This window comes from Bos javanicus, chromosome 26, assembly GCF_032452875.1.
Source record: "Bos javanicus breed banteng chromosome 26, ARS-OSU_banteng_1.0, whole genome shotgun sequence".
Taxonomy (NCBI): domain Eukaryota; kingdom Metazoa; phylum Chordata; class Mammalia; order Artiodactyla; family Bovidae; genus Bos; species Bos javanicus.
The window spans coordinates 14,176,832-14,193,664 of NC_083893.1; the positions used below are offsets into that span (position 1 = coordinate 14,176,832).

Genomic DNA, 16,833 nt, shown 5'->3' on the forward strand with positions numbered 1-16,833 from the left:
TTACATTGTTATACAAAATCCATTCGTGCTCTCAAGGTATAGTTAATTTGAAGTTTTACTTCTATGTACATTTAATTATTGAAAATAAGTCGCAAAAATTTTACCAAAGCTGATATTAGATAAACTAGAGGTAAGAACCACCTTCTCTTCTTACAAATTTTGGTATCTCACACAATAGTAGTGACTAAAATAAATGGTGCCAAAATTTTAAAGAGTCTTTTTAAATTCAGAATATAATTAAAATCTCATGTAGCTTTATTGGTTTTAGTATCCAGCAGAGAAAAAATATTGAAACTCCAAGAGATTTTGAATTAAATAGCTACAACAGTTTTGTTTTATTGGTTCTGACTGGGAGAAAAAAAATTATAAGGACAACTTTGGAAAAATCTAGCTCTTTTAGAGCCCCAAATGACTTTTAAAACAATAAAACAAACTATAAAACCTACACAAGTGATATTAAAAATTATGTAGTTCAATGAATGTGACATTCACAAATGTGGTTGTAATTTTTTTTTAACTATAGCAAAATGAACATGGATCTGACGACTGGATTTAGAAGAGGTGGTGTTATATAGCTTAACAGAATTAAGTGCTTCAATTTGCTGGTTAGGATTATGTAGCTGAGTTGGAATGTTATACCAATGCCTTATAAGATCTCCATCACCTCACAGGATCTGTGGCTAAATCAAAGAAAGGAATGATGCTTCCTTTTCCTATATTAGTGATTATTTCCCTAGTATTTTAATATTTATTTTTGGAATGCTTGTAGACCTAGATCTTTTTGGCTTGTGGCTGAGTCATGTACAGAATAAACTATAAACTCATACTATTTATGAAGATGGAGAATAAAGGCTCACTAGTGATTTACTGTAAGGGCATTAAATGAATTGGAATAATAATCTCAATTATGTGCTAGGTAGAAGGGGCAGGAAAAAGGAGAAAAACAAAGATGAGGGAGAAAATTTTTGTGACAAAATATTAAATCACAGTCACCTGGTTAGTTTCCTGAGGTCCCAATCTTTGAAGACTCAAACATAACTTCTGAAGTCCTTTAACATAACCACTGTTCTTTTTTTGTCCCCAAATCCAATCTCCGTCCTTGGTACAGAAGAACATACGCCTCATGCCACAGTCTCCCAGCACCTGCCTGAATTCTCCATCGTCTTTGGAGGAGAATTATGACTTGGGGGTGGGGTGGGGTGGGGGTGCGGTGGGGTTGGGGGGGCACACAACATCAAACCAGACCCCAGAGAGACCAGTGATTTGCAAATGGCCCTCCACGGATGGTTTCCAGGAGGTATGCACTACCTAAGCTTGTATGCAGATTTAACAAACAATTTAAATAATTTTACCTTTTAAAAAGACTTGAGTGTTTTCATTTTTAAATAAAAATCATACTTTTTAAAAGTTTTTATATTCAAAAAGGTCAAACTTACAGAGAAGCTGAAACTAGCACAATGAACATCTGTATGCTCTTCACTTAAATTCACAAATGAATAATTTTTCAATTTGGTTTATCTCCATCTTTACATATACATATATGTATACATGTTTGTGTATCAATTTGAAAGTAACTTGCAGGTTTCATGACTCTTCACACCCCAGTACCTTAGCTTGTACCTCCCAGAATAAGGATATTTCACTTGTGATACCAATATCACATCTAAAACAGTGAACACTAATGATGTCATCTAACATACAGTTCCTATTCAGTTTTTGCCCATTATCCTCCTAAATGTCTTTTATAGCTTAAAAAAATCCAGAATCCGATCAATCTGGGGTGACACTATGAGACCTTGTGAAAATCCTCATCCTTAACAATGTTTCCCTTGATGGTTTTGGTGTCCAGTGATTCTTGAATGAATTATTACTTTTCTGATTTTTATCACTTGTTAGCTAGCATGCGTCCAGTTTTACCATCTACCATCCCTTTCTGGTCTCTCTTTGAGTATTACTATAGGCAGTGATACTATGAACTCTTAATCCATAGTTTTGATGCTTAAATGACCCCAAATTTGGCCAATGGAAGACCCTTCAAGCTGGTTCCTGTTTTCTTTCTGTGGTTTTTGGTACCAGATGCCTGGAGCTCACCTTGTATTTTCCTGCCCCAACCTAGAATCAGCCACTCCTTCAAGGACCTACTTATATACATCTACACGGTTCAATTCTCCAATTCCAGACTGTCACAAAGCGTACAGTACATTCTCCCTCTAACCCTACCTCTCTCTTCATAGACAGCCAATGTTACTAGGTTTTTGTGTATCCTTCTAGAAATAGTTTCTATAATAGAGCAAAGATAAATATTCTTCTGTCAACATTTTAACTGAAGTGATAGCATATTATCACTTTGTATTATCACTTTATCATATTGTAGTTCTTGTCTGTCATCAGATTTTGAAAGATGCCTAGGATCCCAATCCCAAAAGATTAGAAACCTTTAGGCTAAATGCTAAATGTTTCAGATAAGAAAAACTCAGGGACGGTGACTTGAAAAGCTGTACTGAGAACACTCAAATAATATACTCTCTGGACTGGAAATGTTAGTTCCTCTCCGGGTTCCTTGACACCTACTCATTTTTCAAACATCACTTCCTTGGGGAACCCTTTCCCTTCCTTAATTCATCTTCCTCCCCCAAGGAGGAGATGTCCTCTCTTACAAGGTTTCTGGTCATCGCGCACTTCTCCCAGCGCAGACGTAAGTCACTGTTTAAAATTTGTTTCCTGCCACTGCGAGGACTGGACCCACATCTGTTCTGTTCACTGCTGGCATACAGTAGTTGCTCACACACACACACACACACACACACACACACACAGAGTTTGGACTGAGACTCGAACTCAAGCCATCCGGCTCCCAGCCCACTCTGTCTAGTGCTGTCCCGCTGCAGTCGGAAAAACAATCCCAAGATGTAAATAAAAACTCTTAATAGAAAAAGCCGGGAAGTTTTTTTTTTTTCTTTCTTCCAATTCCACGACTGATGGAGGACCTTAGCAGAAACCGCTCACCGCGAGGTGTGACAACCGCGGGAGGGCGTCAATCAAGAAAATGCCCCCTTGCCCCGCAGGCGAGTGGAGCTGCACAGAGCCGAGGCCACACCGGGTAGCGTCGCCGCTTCAATAGAAAACACGTGCAAAACGGGAAAGCGGGACTGCGCGCAGCTGCGATCCCCCAGGACCTGGGGACCGGGGACATGGAGCAGCCCGCATGGGGTCAGAGAAGACTGCACAGCTCCTGCTAGGCGCCGTAGGACCCCGACCTTCCCTTGATTCCTGCCCGAAGGGACTTCTACCAGCGTCCCCGGGGAAGTGGTTGAGTCCCTGGGGCCCCCGAATGACGCGGGCTAGAGAGGCCTGAGTCCGGAGCACCTGATGTCTAATCGTCCTTACCCACAGGGACGCAGGGAAGGGCCGTGGCTCTCTCTCCCTGGAGCTCCCCCAGGAACCCAGAGCACTCTCCCGCTACGAGCACTCTGGAGACGCCCGGGGCCACAGCCAGTGCTACCGTTACTCCAGGGAGCGCGCCGACAAGGGAGGGTGCTCTCAGGCCGGCGAAGGCGCGGCCCGACCAGTGGCGTCCACGCCTGCGGGGCCCGAGTCCAGTAGCCCTTTGCTCGGGCCGGTTGCCGCCACCGTGGGTCCGTGCCTAGACCAGTGCCCTCGAGTTTCGGCGGAGATGCCTCCCCGCCGAAGCTAGGGCCGCCTGAGTCTGCCTTGCAGGCAGCTGCTGGCCTCGCGCCTCGCTCGACGGACGCGGCACTGGGCTTCCGTGGAGGGCGTCCCGGGCCACGGTGCTTTGAGTCCCGAGCGTCGGCGGCGGCTGGACACCGGGCGCCGGGTGCTCAGAGGCGGCTAGCAAGCGAGCGCGTCCCGGGGGCGGAGAGCTCGGCCGGCGGGGGCGGGCCAAAGGTGGGGGCGGGAGGCGGCTCCCGGGGCTCCGCGCCATTGGCCGCAGGGCCCGGCGGCAGGAAGGGGCCAGAGAGCGCGGCCCCACCCCGCGGCCGGCGGAGCCTATCGCCGGGAGCGCGGAGCGCGGATAAATGTAGCGCCGCGGCGCGGGCCGGCAGCTCTCCGAGGGGCCGGAGCGCGGCGCAGCCATGCAGTACCCGCACCCCGGGCCGGCGACGGCGGCGGGAGCCGTGGGGGTGCCGCTGTACGCGCCCACGCCGCTGCTGCAGCCAGCGCACCCGACGCCGTTCTACATCGAGGACATCCTGGGTCGCGGGCCCGCCGCGCCCACCCCCACGCCCACGCTGCCGTCCCCCAACTCCTCCTTCACCAGCCTCGTGTCCTCCTACCGGGCCCCGGTGTACGAGCCCACGCCGATCCACCCCGCCTTCTCGCACCACTCCGCCGCCGCGCTGGCCGCCGCCTACGGACCCAGCGGCTTCGGGGGCCCTCTGTACCCCTTCCCGCGGTCGGTGAACGACTACACGCACGCCCTGCTCCGCCACGACCCCCTGGGTAAGGCGGCCGGGGTCATGGCGGGGCCGAGCCGGGACGGCGGTGAGGAAGGCGCCACTCGGCAGGTGGCAGCGCCCTGGAGGCGGCGGGGGCGGAGGGGGAGGCAATAGAAAGTTGTGGCAAAAGCGATTGAAAAGCGGCTGCCGGGCGTGCGCGGGGGACCGGAGGCGCGGGCCCGGGCGGCGCGCAGCCCAGACTGACCGCACCATGACTCAGATTGGTTTTCCTGCACCTTGCAGGCGTCGGGGCGCGCGGGCCAGAGCTAGACCGCCGGCGCTGCCGCGGGGGCCGGCGGCCGAAGGAGCCTTGGGGGCGCTTGTCTTCCGGGGGTTGGGAGGCTGCCTTAGCTGGAGGGACCGGGAAGGCAGTGCCAAGGTGCCCCGGGCCGCCCCTGAGGGGCAGGGATAGCTGTCGGGCCCCGGGTGGTTACGGGGCTGGACCTGGTTCAACAAGCTTGTGCAGTGAAAGAGCCTGACCCTTTCCGTTCATACAGGAAATCTTGAGTTCTCGATAGGAGTAAATCTGGTTTCAGAAGCTGTTAAGTGTTTTCCTGGCTGCATGAAGCAGACCCTTCCCCCGGAGTAGTGCACGCTGCTGATTATTTTATCGACATCCTCAATACAGACAAATTCAGGAAACACTCGACTTCTGATAGCCGGGATCCGTTTTTCTGATATTGTTCATTTCCTCTGTGTGGGATGTGACTTTATGGCAGCTAAAATAACCAGTTGCTTCCTTTTTTTTTTTTTTTTTGAGGCTGTTTTGCACCAGTCTGAATCCTGACGTAAGCAAAATCTCGCAAAAAAACATTGCCCGCTTTCAAAGCGTTTAGCGCAGACCTGCAGACGGACGGGCAGACGGACTGACTGACCCACCCGTCTTTGGAGTAGGGAGGGCAGCGCGGACACGTTGGCCGAACGAAGTTTGCGGGACATATACCCTCAGTGCGCGCCCTAAGAAATGAGCCACCTGTGATCCGCGCCCGGTGGCCCTTGGGGCCTCCGGGCTTCTGAAGCCTCCGGTACAGAAAACGCGACTCCTTGCCTTGGCCCACCAGGCTTTTACGTCTACTGTGTTACTGGCAGCTTAGGTAGGCACCCTGGAGATAACTGACATTTTAATTAATTGACTTTTTAGTGTCATCATTATTATGGTGTGGCCCCTCGCTCAGTTCTCCACCTTTCTTTCTCATCGCTCTAGAGACTTTCGGGGGAATTATATTTTAGTGTTTTTTTTTTTTTTTTAAGTTATTGTGTTTTTATTCCATCCTCAAAGGTATGATGCTGCAGGCCTGGTGTGGCTCTGTTCGCCTGCTGGGGCCGGAGGGAGACCCTCGGCCCGGCGAGCCTGGGGGCAAACGTTTTCACAGAGCGCGCCCTGGGTTTCCTCGGGACTACGCAGGAGGAAGCAAAGGGTTTTTCGAGATAGACCAACAGGAAACACATTGACGGAAATGTTGCCATAGCCCACGGGGTGGCTTTAACTGGCCGCCCCCGCCGGCCGGGTGTGAAATCAGAGGGGGGCCTGCACCCTCCAGCCAGGATTGGAAGCTCCACTGACACCCATCGCTTGAGCCGGAGGGCTTCCCTGGTCGCTGGGTCGCCTGCCCCTGGCAGCGACGCTTTGGCTAGTGTGACAGACCCTCTCCCCCCAACATAACGCACACGGCTCTTTGGAAAGTTTGGTTCACCAAGGGAGAGGACCCCTCTGCAGGTCTTCTAGGCTAAAAAAGTTAGTTGTGTATACATTCTGAGAGCGACTGGTTAAAGAGGTTATGGTATTTTAAGCTCAGCCTGTAGTCAGTGTTCTTTGGGGAATCAAAATGATTGTATCTGGCTCTGGGTGTGATGGTTGTGTGGGTCTGTGGGCATATGAATGTGATCTTCGTGCATATGCAGTGTAGGTGTATGCCTTTGGATGTTCCTGTGTCTCCGGGTGTGATGTGTACTGGTGGGAGCCTGTTGGATCCGTGTCTCAACGGGTATATGTGAATGTGTCTGATTGAGTGCCCAGCAGCCTCCCTTCCCCTTCTTTGTCACCCCCTCGCCCAGTGCAGGCTGGTCTACGGGTGGGCCGGGCTGCTTCAGGGCCGCCTCTAACCAAGACGCTCTGGCCCGCAGGCAAACCCCTGCTCTGGAGCCCTTTCTTGCAGAGACCTCTGCATAAAAGGAAAGGCGGCCAGGTGAGGTTCTCCAATGACCAGACCATCGAGCTGGAGAAGAAGTTTGAGACCCAGAAATACCTCTCCCCGCCCGAGAGGAAGCGGCTGGCCAAGATGCTGCAGCTTAGCGAGAGGCAGGTGAGTCGCACCGCGGGCCGGGGTCTCGGGGCAGAAGGGAGACAGTGAGGCCACCGGCAGCTGTTTGACTCGGAAGCTCCTGAACTTCTCCCCGCCTCCCCGGGTCCCTCGGGATTCTGGACTTGTGGCAAGTTTTATTTCTGTCTTTTCTGTAGGTCAAAACCTGGTTTCAGAATCGACGGGCTAAATGGAGAAGACTAAAACAGGTATTGACATGGTTCTGTTTCTATGGAAATAAATATTTTTACCATGTTATCTCAATGCGGGGCCTGTTGTAGGTTGTATGCAAAAGTCATTTGAGGGGCTATTTAACCTCTTCACCTTGATTAAAAAGGCAAATAGTCCTGCTGAAGTTCAGGATGAGTTGTTCAGGCGGCAGTAATGCTAAAAGCACCTAATGCAGTTTCTATATCAATTATGCTTGGGTTTTCACACACTGGCTAGTAAAACTCCCAGCTAATTGTTTTATAAACCCCATATGTTGTTTATCTAATTAACGCAGGAAAGATAAAGTAATTGACAGTAAATGACTTAAGCAGTTATCTTTGGGAGAAAATTGTTTCTTTTATTTACACAGCCATAATAAAACCAGGCAGAGCTCAAGGGTAAATATAAGGAAATAAACACCTTTAAGTCTTGTTTGCACTGTTTTTTAGAAGAATTAAATATCAAAGAGTTTAAAAATTATTTTCCTTCTAATTCTAGCTCTTAAAGTGAATATAAAAACAGCAAGAGACTATCCAAGCCTGTTTGAAAAGTAGCTTAAACTTTCTGACAGTCTCTTCTTCCAGTGACCTTGTTACGTAATATGTGATAAAAAGTAAAGGCTAATTCAGTTTTTAAAGAAGCTCTGTTGACTTAGAGCTAAAGATTTGTTTTTGATGTTCTAATCTGATATTTTCTCCAAAGTTATCTGACAAATGCTGAAGTTTTCACTTACCAGTTTATATAGTTTATAATAAATAAAATGTTTTGAAATGAATAGGGACATTGAAAGCAGTATGCATTTTCAAATTTAGCAATCATATAACTTTTTCATTAAAAACAATAATGTTACAAAAAACACTAATTCCCATAATTTCATTATTCTAACACAATTTTTAAAATTTCGAGTTTCCTCTCAATATCTGAGCCTTGTAACTTACCACATAGTTGTAAGCTTGGTAAATCTATTCTATAGTCTTGTTTTAGGGGAAAAAAAACTTTAGCAGTATATCATAGTTTTCCTTAGTATTTATGTGCATTTTAGACAAAAACAGGATTAAAAATTTACTAACTTATTTAGTTCTTGGTCAAAGGTAGTTTATCAGGGACTTTAAAAATAGTCGTTTCTGTGTAATAAGGGAATATTTTCAAGAAATTTCCTCCAGATTTTAAGTAAATTATAGTTATCTCCCTTTTCAATTGGCAACATTCTTCCAATTCTGCATTTTTCTTAGCCATGATTATGTAACTTGCTATACATATTTATGTGTGTATATGTTTATAAACTTAGTCCAGAAAATGCATAAAAAACAATTCAGTCTAATAATTTTGAAACTTTATCCTTAAAGCATTATTTAGCATTCATATTTTTTAAATGTCTAAAAGACTTTTGTCAGTTGGCAAGGTTTAAATATTTGAAGAATAAAGATAGTGTGTATCTGTAGTGATCTGATTTCTTTTTCTTCCTAAACTTTTAAGAACCTTGATACCATAGGTCTGGGCTGGAGTTTAGTATTCATTTGACATAACACATTTACAGTTATATTTGTGGTTAGTTGTTTTTATCTGGCAAGAAGAGTATAATTGTTCTCTGATATGACAGGACCTTTACCTTCCAAGTGAGAAAGAAGCATAAATATGTATTTTCTGAATAAAAATATTATACCTGAAAGCACTTCATAAATTAAAAACTAAAGAAGATGATGGAAGATGAAAAAACATTTGATTTGTATCTCTCATTTCTCCATATTTCATCATCCGACCTATCTCCATTTCATCCTCTTCTTTTAGGAGAACCCCCAAAACAATAAAAAAGAAGAACTGGAAAGTTTGGACAATTCTTGCGACCAGAGGCAAGACTTGCCTAGTGACCAGAATACAGGTGCTTTGGAGAGCTCTCAGTGCTCACCCTCCCCTGTCTCCCAGGAAGACCTCGAATCAGAGATTTCAGAGGATTCTGATCAGGAAGTGGACATCGAGGGCGATAAAGGCTATTTTAATGCTGGATGATGACCACTGACATTGGTGTGTTCGGAAAACTGGGATTTGCTACAGGAAGTCTCCTTGGATGAACCTGAAAACTGTATGAGAGAGAGAATAAATTTTCTGGTATTCTGGAAATCTAAAATATTCGGTGCACTGACTAAATAACAAACTCACATTGAAACCTTAATTTTGACTTAAATAGTTTTATATACCGATTTTAGATTGTATGATAAGGGACTCTTCCCTGATTAAATTCACCCCCTTTTTTAAAAAAAATTGTTTTTTCTATTTATAAAAAGTAATTTTGAACTTTTTGGTTAAATTTTTAAGTTATAACTTTAAAGATTTTAATAGGATCTTCTTGAATGACTTTTCTATAATCGGTTTCTACATCCTACTGAATGGAAAAGCAAAGGAGCATCCAGATCCAGAGGTATGCCTTGGAAAGGGGGCCCACAATTCAGGCAGCCTTAGAATATTTTAAAGAAAATGTTACTTACTTATACATTATATTCTTATTGTATTGCCTTAAATCCAGAGCTATCTCTGAGTTCTTGTCTGGGGGATGTATGTATCTTTTTGTCAGAAAGATATACACAGTTGATAATCTTTAAATGCTTGTTTTGGGCTATCAGTACCTGTTTGACCGAGGTGTTAAGGGGATAGTACAGTCCAGTTCAAGCAGAGAAACTGACTCATCAGTGACTAAATTTAATCACAGATGAACTAGAAGTAGCAGGTTAATTAAATGTAAGTAGATTGTAGATATGTTTTATATTAAACAATGTTTATAATGTGTGTATATATAATTGTTCACTGTAAAAAAATGGCCAAAATGTTTTTTTTTTTAATGAGTAACTTGTCTATAAAATAAATACGTTGGTGGGACAACTGACCTCGTTGAACCTCTCATTCTTGGATTTGAACAAACCCAACCCTTTATCTTACAGCGCCTGGGGTGCTTGGCTGGGCGCTGGGGCTGGGGCGGGGTCGGCTGCAGGGGCGTGTGGAGCGTCTGGCGCGTCTGGCGGTGTGTGTCTCGGCTTCTGGCGTCTCGGGAAGGCGGTTCTGGGCGGCGACCGGTGGCGAGCACCTGAAAGGTAGATGTGGACCTTTCCCACATCTGGGTTCGCTGGGGGCTGAGTGTGAGTGTGAGTGTGTGTGTGTGTGTGTGAGTGTGTCTGGAGCAGCAGGGAAGGCCCGCTGCGGACCGAGCCCTGGACGCGCCAGGCGGTGGGGAGAGCAGCTGCGCCGCCGCCGCAGCGGAGCACCATCGATTCACCTTGGCTCGCGGGGCGGGCTTGGCTCGCGGGGCCGGCGGGGCCGCCGTCCTTGACCCGCCTGAGTCAACATGCGTCATCCCTTGGCGGCCGAATCCAGGTTGGGGGTCCGCTTAGACGGCTGGGGGTCCTTGGCCGGTAGGCGGGATGGGGGAAAAGTAGTGTGTGCCAAGACAACGGTTCTCACTCTTCAGTGAGCTTCAGAATCTCCCGCGGACCTTGTTGGGACTCGTTGCCCACCCCATCCCCAGACTTTCTGATTTGAGTAGGTCGGGGATGGGTCAGGGAATTTGCCTCTAACAAGTACCCAGGTGCTGTCCAAGCTGCTGGTCAGGGGTTCTAAGGCACTTCTTGTAAGAAGAAGCAGGTGAAACTCGTGATCCCCGCCTCGCCCTTTCTCCTGCTCCCCTCCTCCTGACAATTCCTGCCCTTGAGGGAGCAGGAGACTGGCAGCTTTGAGGAGCAGGGAAAGGGAAAATGGGAGGCATTTCGAGGGTGAAGGAGCAGGGCTGAGGAAGAGGTATTGTGAGCTGGGGAGGAAGGAAGTGCTGAGCTGAGGGTGGGTATGGGGCTGAGAAGAAGAGTGGGCAGGTTTCTCACTGGCCCAGGTATTGCCAGTTCAGCTGCTTGCCTAACTGAGCCACCAGGTTCCAGACATTCCAGGAAAATGATGACCAGAGATCTGTGAGGGGAGAGGCCAGAAATCTCTTCCTCTAGCCTGATCCTCCTTGGAGGTCTCTAGTTTTTGTGGACTTGGATGCCTCTGGGCTGAGGTCCTGTGCAGGAGTGACTCTGCCCCTGGCCTGGCTTGACCAGGGCTGTGGCTCCCCAGACATGAGCACTCAGGTGAAGAGAGTGAAAAAGTCAGTGCATTTAGGGATGTCACACCTTCTTGCCTCCTGAGATTGCAGGAAGGCCCTTGGAATTACCTGTAAATTTTAATTTCTGAGAAAATTTGTCCTGGGTTCTGAAGCAGATGGGTGTGCATTGGCCTGGAAGCTTAAGGATTTCAGTGGGAGATTTAGTTCTTGGCCTCAGTTTCTTCATCTGTTGAATGAAGATGGTCTAGTTGACCTACATGACCTCTACCAGCCCTTCCCCACCCTCCCAATTTCCAACTCAGTTCTCAGTGTTGGAGCCCAGCCAGCCAGAGGGTCTTTTCTCCTCAGCAGTCACGTTCCAGGCTCCCTGACCCTGCCTGACAGGTTTCATCAAAGTTTCAAAGGTCATAGTCAGTCTCATTTGAAAAGAGGACTGACTGTATCAGAGTTTGGGGAGAACAGGAGGCTTGTGGGCCTAATATTGAATTAAAGCAGTCCTGAAATCAGTGTGTGTGTGTGTGTGTGTGTGTGTGTGTGTGTGTGTGTTTCGCTCCTGGAGATAACCTCTGGTTAATATTTATTCTTGAGAATAACTATCATGACTATCAAGCCGAGAAATAAAGGCTTATGTATTGATTGACACTACAAAAATTGAGAAGTGAAACTCATTTTAAAGTAGACAGTCCCTGAAACCAGGCCGTTTTCCAATTTAAAGCTATTCCCAGTTCTCTGAAGGTTGCTCCTATTCTGAATCTAAGTATGTCTTTAACAATCCAGTGTGTGTTACATGAAGGAAGTACAGTATTCTCAGGACACAGGTTGGCATTAACTATTTTCTGAAGTGTCCCATTGCAGATTGCCAATGAATATTTACAAATTCTTCCTACAATCCAGGCATTTTTCATTTGTTTGTCTTTTGGCTATTTCATGTTGAAGCAGCATGTATGACCTTTACAGCACAACTCCTGTCTTGTTTTTAACTCTTTTTATCAGGAGATTCAACTTGAAAACGGTTATCATTTAGCAGAAAGACAAACAGAAAAGCACATTTTGTAAGCAAAACGTTAATGATTGGAAGAATTGCCCTAATTTCATCATGACAGTGTGTGATTAATCCCCTGGGTCATGTACTTATACTTTAAGTTATTCAGTTCATCAGTCTTTGATATTCAGAACCCTTCCTAACTTAATAGGATATTGATTTTGCTGGATGATGTACTTTGACTCTTTAAACAACATCACTTTTAGGGATGACTAGCTTGCTGTGTAGTATTTTATTTAGAGAACTGTTGCATAAGGTTTCTTTTTCTTACTTTTTATGGTTTTCTCAGGGTGAAAGCTGATAAGACATCTTGTGGGAAAAGAGGAAACCATCTCTGATAGTGAAAGTACCTATTCTCTTTCAACACTACTGGCAACCTTTTTTTGTGTGTGGTTTCATTGCTGTGAATATTCATTTTAGTTAATGGGGGCAGGGCACAGATTTAAGAAAATGTATCTAGACTTGGGGGAAATGCATTTAGCTGGGGAAAGAACACACTTAGAAAATTCCCATTCCAGTTATATTACCTTGTAGAAGGCGGCAGGAACTCAAAAACTGACCCTTTTGATTTTTTTTTTTTTTAATCTAATGATCAACAATCCTGTAAATCTGCGACTGGAGGTGATATTTATGTGAATTCTGACAACATGGGACAAAATTTGGAAAACCACACAATCACTCAGGATGCTTCTAAGTAGTTAGGAGTTCAGTATCTTATAGTAAAAACAACCAGATATTGTACTAACGTTTACTTTTCATCTCTTTGGGTTTCATGAAATTCCAGCTGGAATCTCTCTGACTTGATTTTTATCCCTTGATATGTTTTTGTGGATATTGTTGTTGAATCCAAATGAGAAACACTTTGGAAATTCCTCGCACCTACCAAAATATCTGACATCTAAACTCCACAGAGCCGATGTAGTCTACCCCTTCCGACGTAGCGGTGGGGAACTCTTCTCAGGAATCTTACCCAAGCGAATAAGAGCAGGAATGGAAGTAAGGCAGTCGAATCCCCTCCACCTCCCTTGCTGGCTGGGGGCCTTGGGCTGAATTCGCAGCCTCAGTTCCTCGGGGAGGTGAGCGGCTCACCTGAGCGGAGGTATCGGTACCTGGCACACAGTGGGCGTCAGGTGTCAGCCAGAAAAGCTAGAAAGCCCCCACTGAGTCTCTTCTTTTGAGGCAGCTCTTTGATTCGCAGTTGCAGGCGGGAAACCTCTTCAGTCGGATGTACACAAATCTCTCCAGACAATAGAGAAGGCCGCAGGGAGGAGACCTTGGGGCTGGCAAAGGCATTTCCTGTCTGCGAAGGATCTTGACTTTGGCTCATCCGGCAATAGCTAAGAGGTTTTCGAAGCGTCCGAACGCTTTCTCGTGTGTGTGGCTATTTCTTAAAAAAAAGTCACTACCAATTTCAAGCGATTTTCAGATGACAGCTAGTAAGATCCTTTCTCACTTAAAAAACATTTTTTAAAAATTATTTTTTTTTCTAATTTGGAAGAGTTTGGTATCATTCACAATCTTAAAAATTAAAAAAATCTCAGCACTCCATAACACTAGGACAAGAAAAGATTAACGGTATCCCCCCTCGCCCCCGTCCCCCAGCCACCATTCGTAGAAACTTGCAGAACTGAGAAATGCCTGTTCAGTTTTGTCTCCATTAAACTTGTTTACAGTTCACTTTTACAGTTTGTGTCCTCTATCCCTTCTCACCTCTCCACCTCCACTTCTTTTTATTTATTCCCTCTTCCTCCATCTCAAGATTACCGTTCCTCATTCAGTTTATTTCCCCATTAACAGAAAATTATCAGTCTCAATTCTTCAGACCTCACAATCAGGGTTAAAATTCTCTTCCAATACAGAAAATTTAAGCTTTCAGGTGGAAATCCTGAGTTTTAGGGCATCGTTGCCAGAGTCCTAATACATTGCCCTCATCCCTCCAAGGACAGATGTTTTAATTCAGCTTTTTTTTTTTTTAAGCCAGGAAAAGCCATAATAGTGATAATAATAATCAAAAAATGATAATACTTGTGTCCTCAGGGGTCAGGCATTTGTACCCTGGGGGAGGGTGGCTGGGCAGTGGAGCTGCCCAGGAGATGGTGCAAGAAGGTGTGTAGGCACAGGATGCCCTGGCAGAGGCTTCTAGAGGTTCTAACGCAGAGAAAAGTAAATGGAGGTAGTGAATATGCTTTCACACTACTCTCTCTATTTGTCCCACTCTCTCCTTCCCCCGCCTGGGTCCATAAGTCTGTTCTCTCTCTTCATCTCCATTGCTGCGGGCAAATAGATTCATCAGTACCATCTTTCTAGATTCCCTGTATATGCTTAATATACGATATTTGTTTTTCTGACTTATTTCACTCTGTATAGGCTCTAGGTTCATCCATCTAAATAGATAGCCAGTAGGAATTTGCCGTATGACTCAGGCACCTCAAACCAGAGCTCTGTGACAACCTAGAGGGGTGGGATGGGGTGGGAGGTAGGAGAGAGGGTCAACAGGGAGGGGACATCTGTATATCTAATGGCTGATTCATGTTGATGTACGGCAGAAGCCAATACAATATTGTAAAGCAACTATCCTTCAGTTAAAAGTCAATGAATTAAAAAAAGAAAAGTAAATGGAGGGCTGGTCTAGGGAGAGAGAGAATTACGTTCATAGATTTGAAAGGGAAGGAGGTCAGGGAATAAGTAAGACTAGAATCTTTGGGGGTGTTTGGGTTCCAGCATTTTGGAAAAGGGATTGTGGACTGCATTCTCCCCTTCCAGTCACACGAATCTCTTTGCTTTTGCACTTTGTTCCGTCTGGAACTCTCCTTCCTCAGATTGTCTCCTGGCTAGTTCCCTCACCTCCCTCAGACTTGGCCTTCCCTGGCCTTCTATTTAAAATCACAACTCCCTCTTCCCTATTCCTCTCTCACAATTTATTGTTCTCTATTTCCCTTATTACAAATGGATATAATATTTCAACTTATCTAACACTTATTTGTCTCTCATTGAGATGGTATTACCACAAGCATAGGAATTTTTGTGTTTTGTCTACTGTTATTGATCTCCAGCCTGACACATAATAGGTGCTCCATAGTAAAAAATCCCATGGATGGAGGAGCCTGGTAGGCTCAGTCCATGGGGTTGCTGAGGGTCAGACACGACTGAGCGACTTCACTTTCACTTTTCACTTTCATGCATTGGAGAAGGAAATGGCAACCCACTCCAGTGTTCTTGCCTGGAGAATCCCAGGGACGGGGAGCCTGGTGGGCTGCCGTCTATGGAGTCGCAGAGAGTCGGACACGACTGAAGTGACTTAGCAGCAGTTAAGTGCTCAATGATTGAATGAATGAATGAACATATACTGAGCACTTACTAAATAAGCATAAATATTATAGGAGTCCTTCACATATCTTATATCATTTAATTCTCACAAAGATCCTCTGAGGTGGATGCTATTGTTGTTCTGTTTTCCTGATGAGGAAACTGTCACTGAGAAGTTAAGCCCAAGACCTCAATTGTTATCCAATCAGTGTTGTAATGTGGACTTCCTCGTTTAATCTGTTGTGCCTCAGACAAAAAAATGGCAACCCACTGCAGTATTCTTGTCTGGGAAATCCCATGGGCAGAGGAGCCTGGCGGTATACAGTCCATGGGGTCGCAAAAGAGTTGGACATGATTTAGTGACTAAACAACAACCAAGCTGATATCACTTCTCGCCCCAGGCAGTTACAGCGTGTGGACTTTCTTCACTGCTTCACCCTTGAGAAGCTGTCAAGCCAAGTCTAATTCTAGCTGAAAGAAGATAGTTGAGAGTGTTCATTTATTTTACTCTTTCTGCCTTAATTCAAGTCCAGCAGTAATTCTGGAAGGGATTACCACACGGTATAGGGGATGTGCAGTTTCTGTGTGTGTAGCACATTTTCCTGTTACACGAGAAGCGAATAAACTGGAGCACCTTCTAGTTTTCTGGGGAAATGAGCATTGTCAAATATGCTTTACATTTTTCAAAATGTTAAACAAAATTCTGCCCCTGGCCCATATTATTTGGTGTTCCCATTGTATAACCTGTTTAGCATCATTATATTTCTCCATCTGATCCCCTGATGCATGTCCCACAAGGGCCTCTGAATGTAGAGCAGCTCAACGGCTTACTATGGGGCCGCCAACATCTAGCACTGGGTTTTTCATGCAGTAAGCTTTTATGAATATTGTACTACAGAATGAAAGTGAAAACCACCTGCCCTCCCCGACGGAAAGGAGAGACATTGCCCCCCTCCCCAAGCCTTGCACACTCATTGTATTTCCTATTCCTTGGCCATCAGAAACATAGCTTCCCTGGATGGCTCCAGGCACACAGCAGAAAGACAGTGAGGGCTGCAAGTACAGGAGAGAGTCTTTGCTGGGCTTGGTCATGGGTGTGGGGAGGATGTGTTTAGGTCTGTTCAGTGCCTTAAACAAGCACTGAAAGAAGATATTCACCCTGTTACGGACATGAATTTTAAGAGGAAGTGCTTCTGTGGGTTTATATTGGCCATCCTTCCCTTAGATTTGGCGATTTCATTTCAATTTCCAATTCACACTTCTCAGTTTCAATCAAGAGTTTCACTTAAAATGTACCTCGTTTACTGAAAAATGAGACTATTTGAGGGTAGTCTGTTATTGCTACTGTTTTTTATCAGCGTCATCCATTTAGCAAATGGAAGCAAGAAATGCAAATGTTTTTAAATGTTTTCTTAAAGTAGTTCATGACTTGCA

General features: G+C 45.5%; 1 protein-coding gene across 1 annotated transcript; it reads left to right on the plus strand.

Moving 5' to 3' along the window:
* Nucleotides 1-3,998: 3,998 nt before the first annotated feature.
* HHEX (hematopoietically expressed homeobox) lies at nt 3,999-9,845 on the plus strand. Its single transcript, XM_061402813.1, has 4 exons — nt 3,999-4,461; nt 6,582-6,760; nt 6,916-6,966; nt 8,756-9,845. Exons 1-4 carry the CDS (start codon nt 4,095-4,097, stop codon nt 8,972-8,974), a joined length of 816 nt encoding a protein of 271 aa, XP_061258797.1. The 5' UTR covers nt 3,999-4,094; the 3' UTR covers nt 8,975-9,845.
* Nucleotides 9,846-16,833: the final 6,988 nt, after the last annotated feature.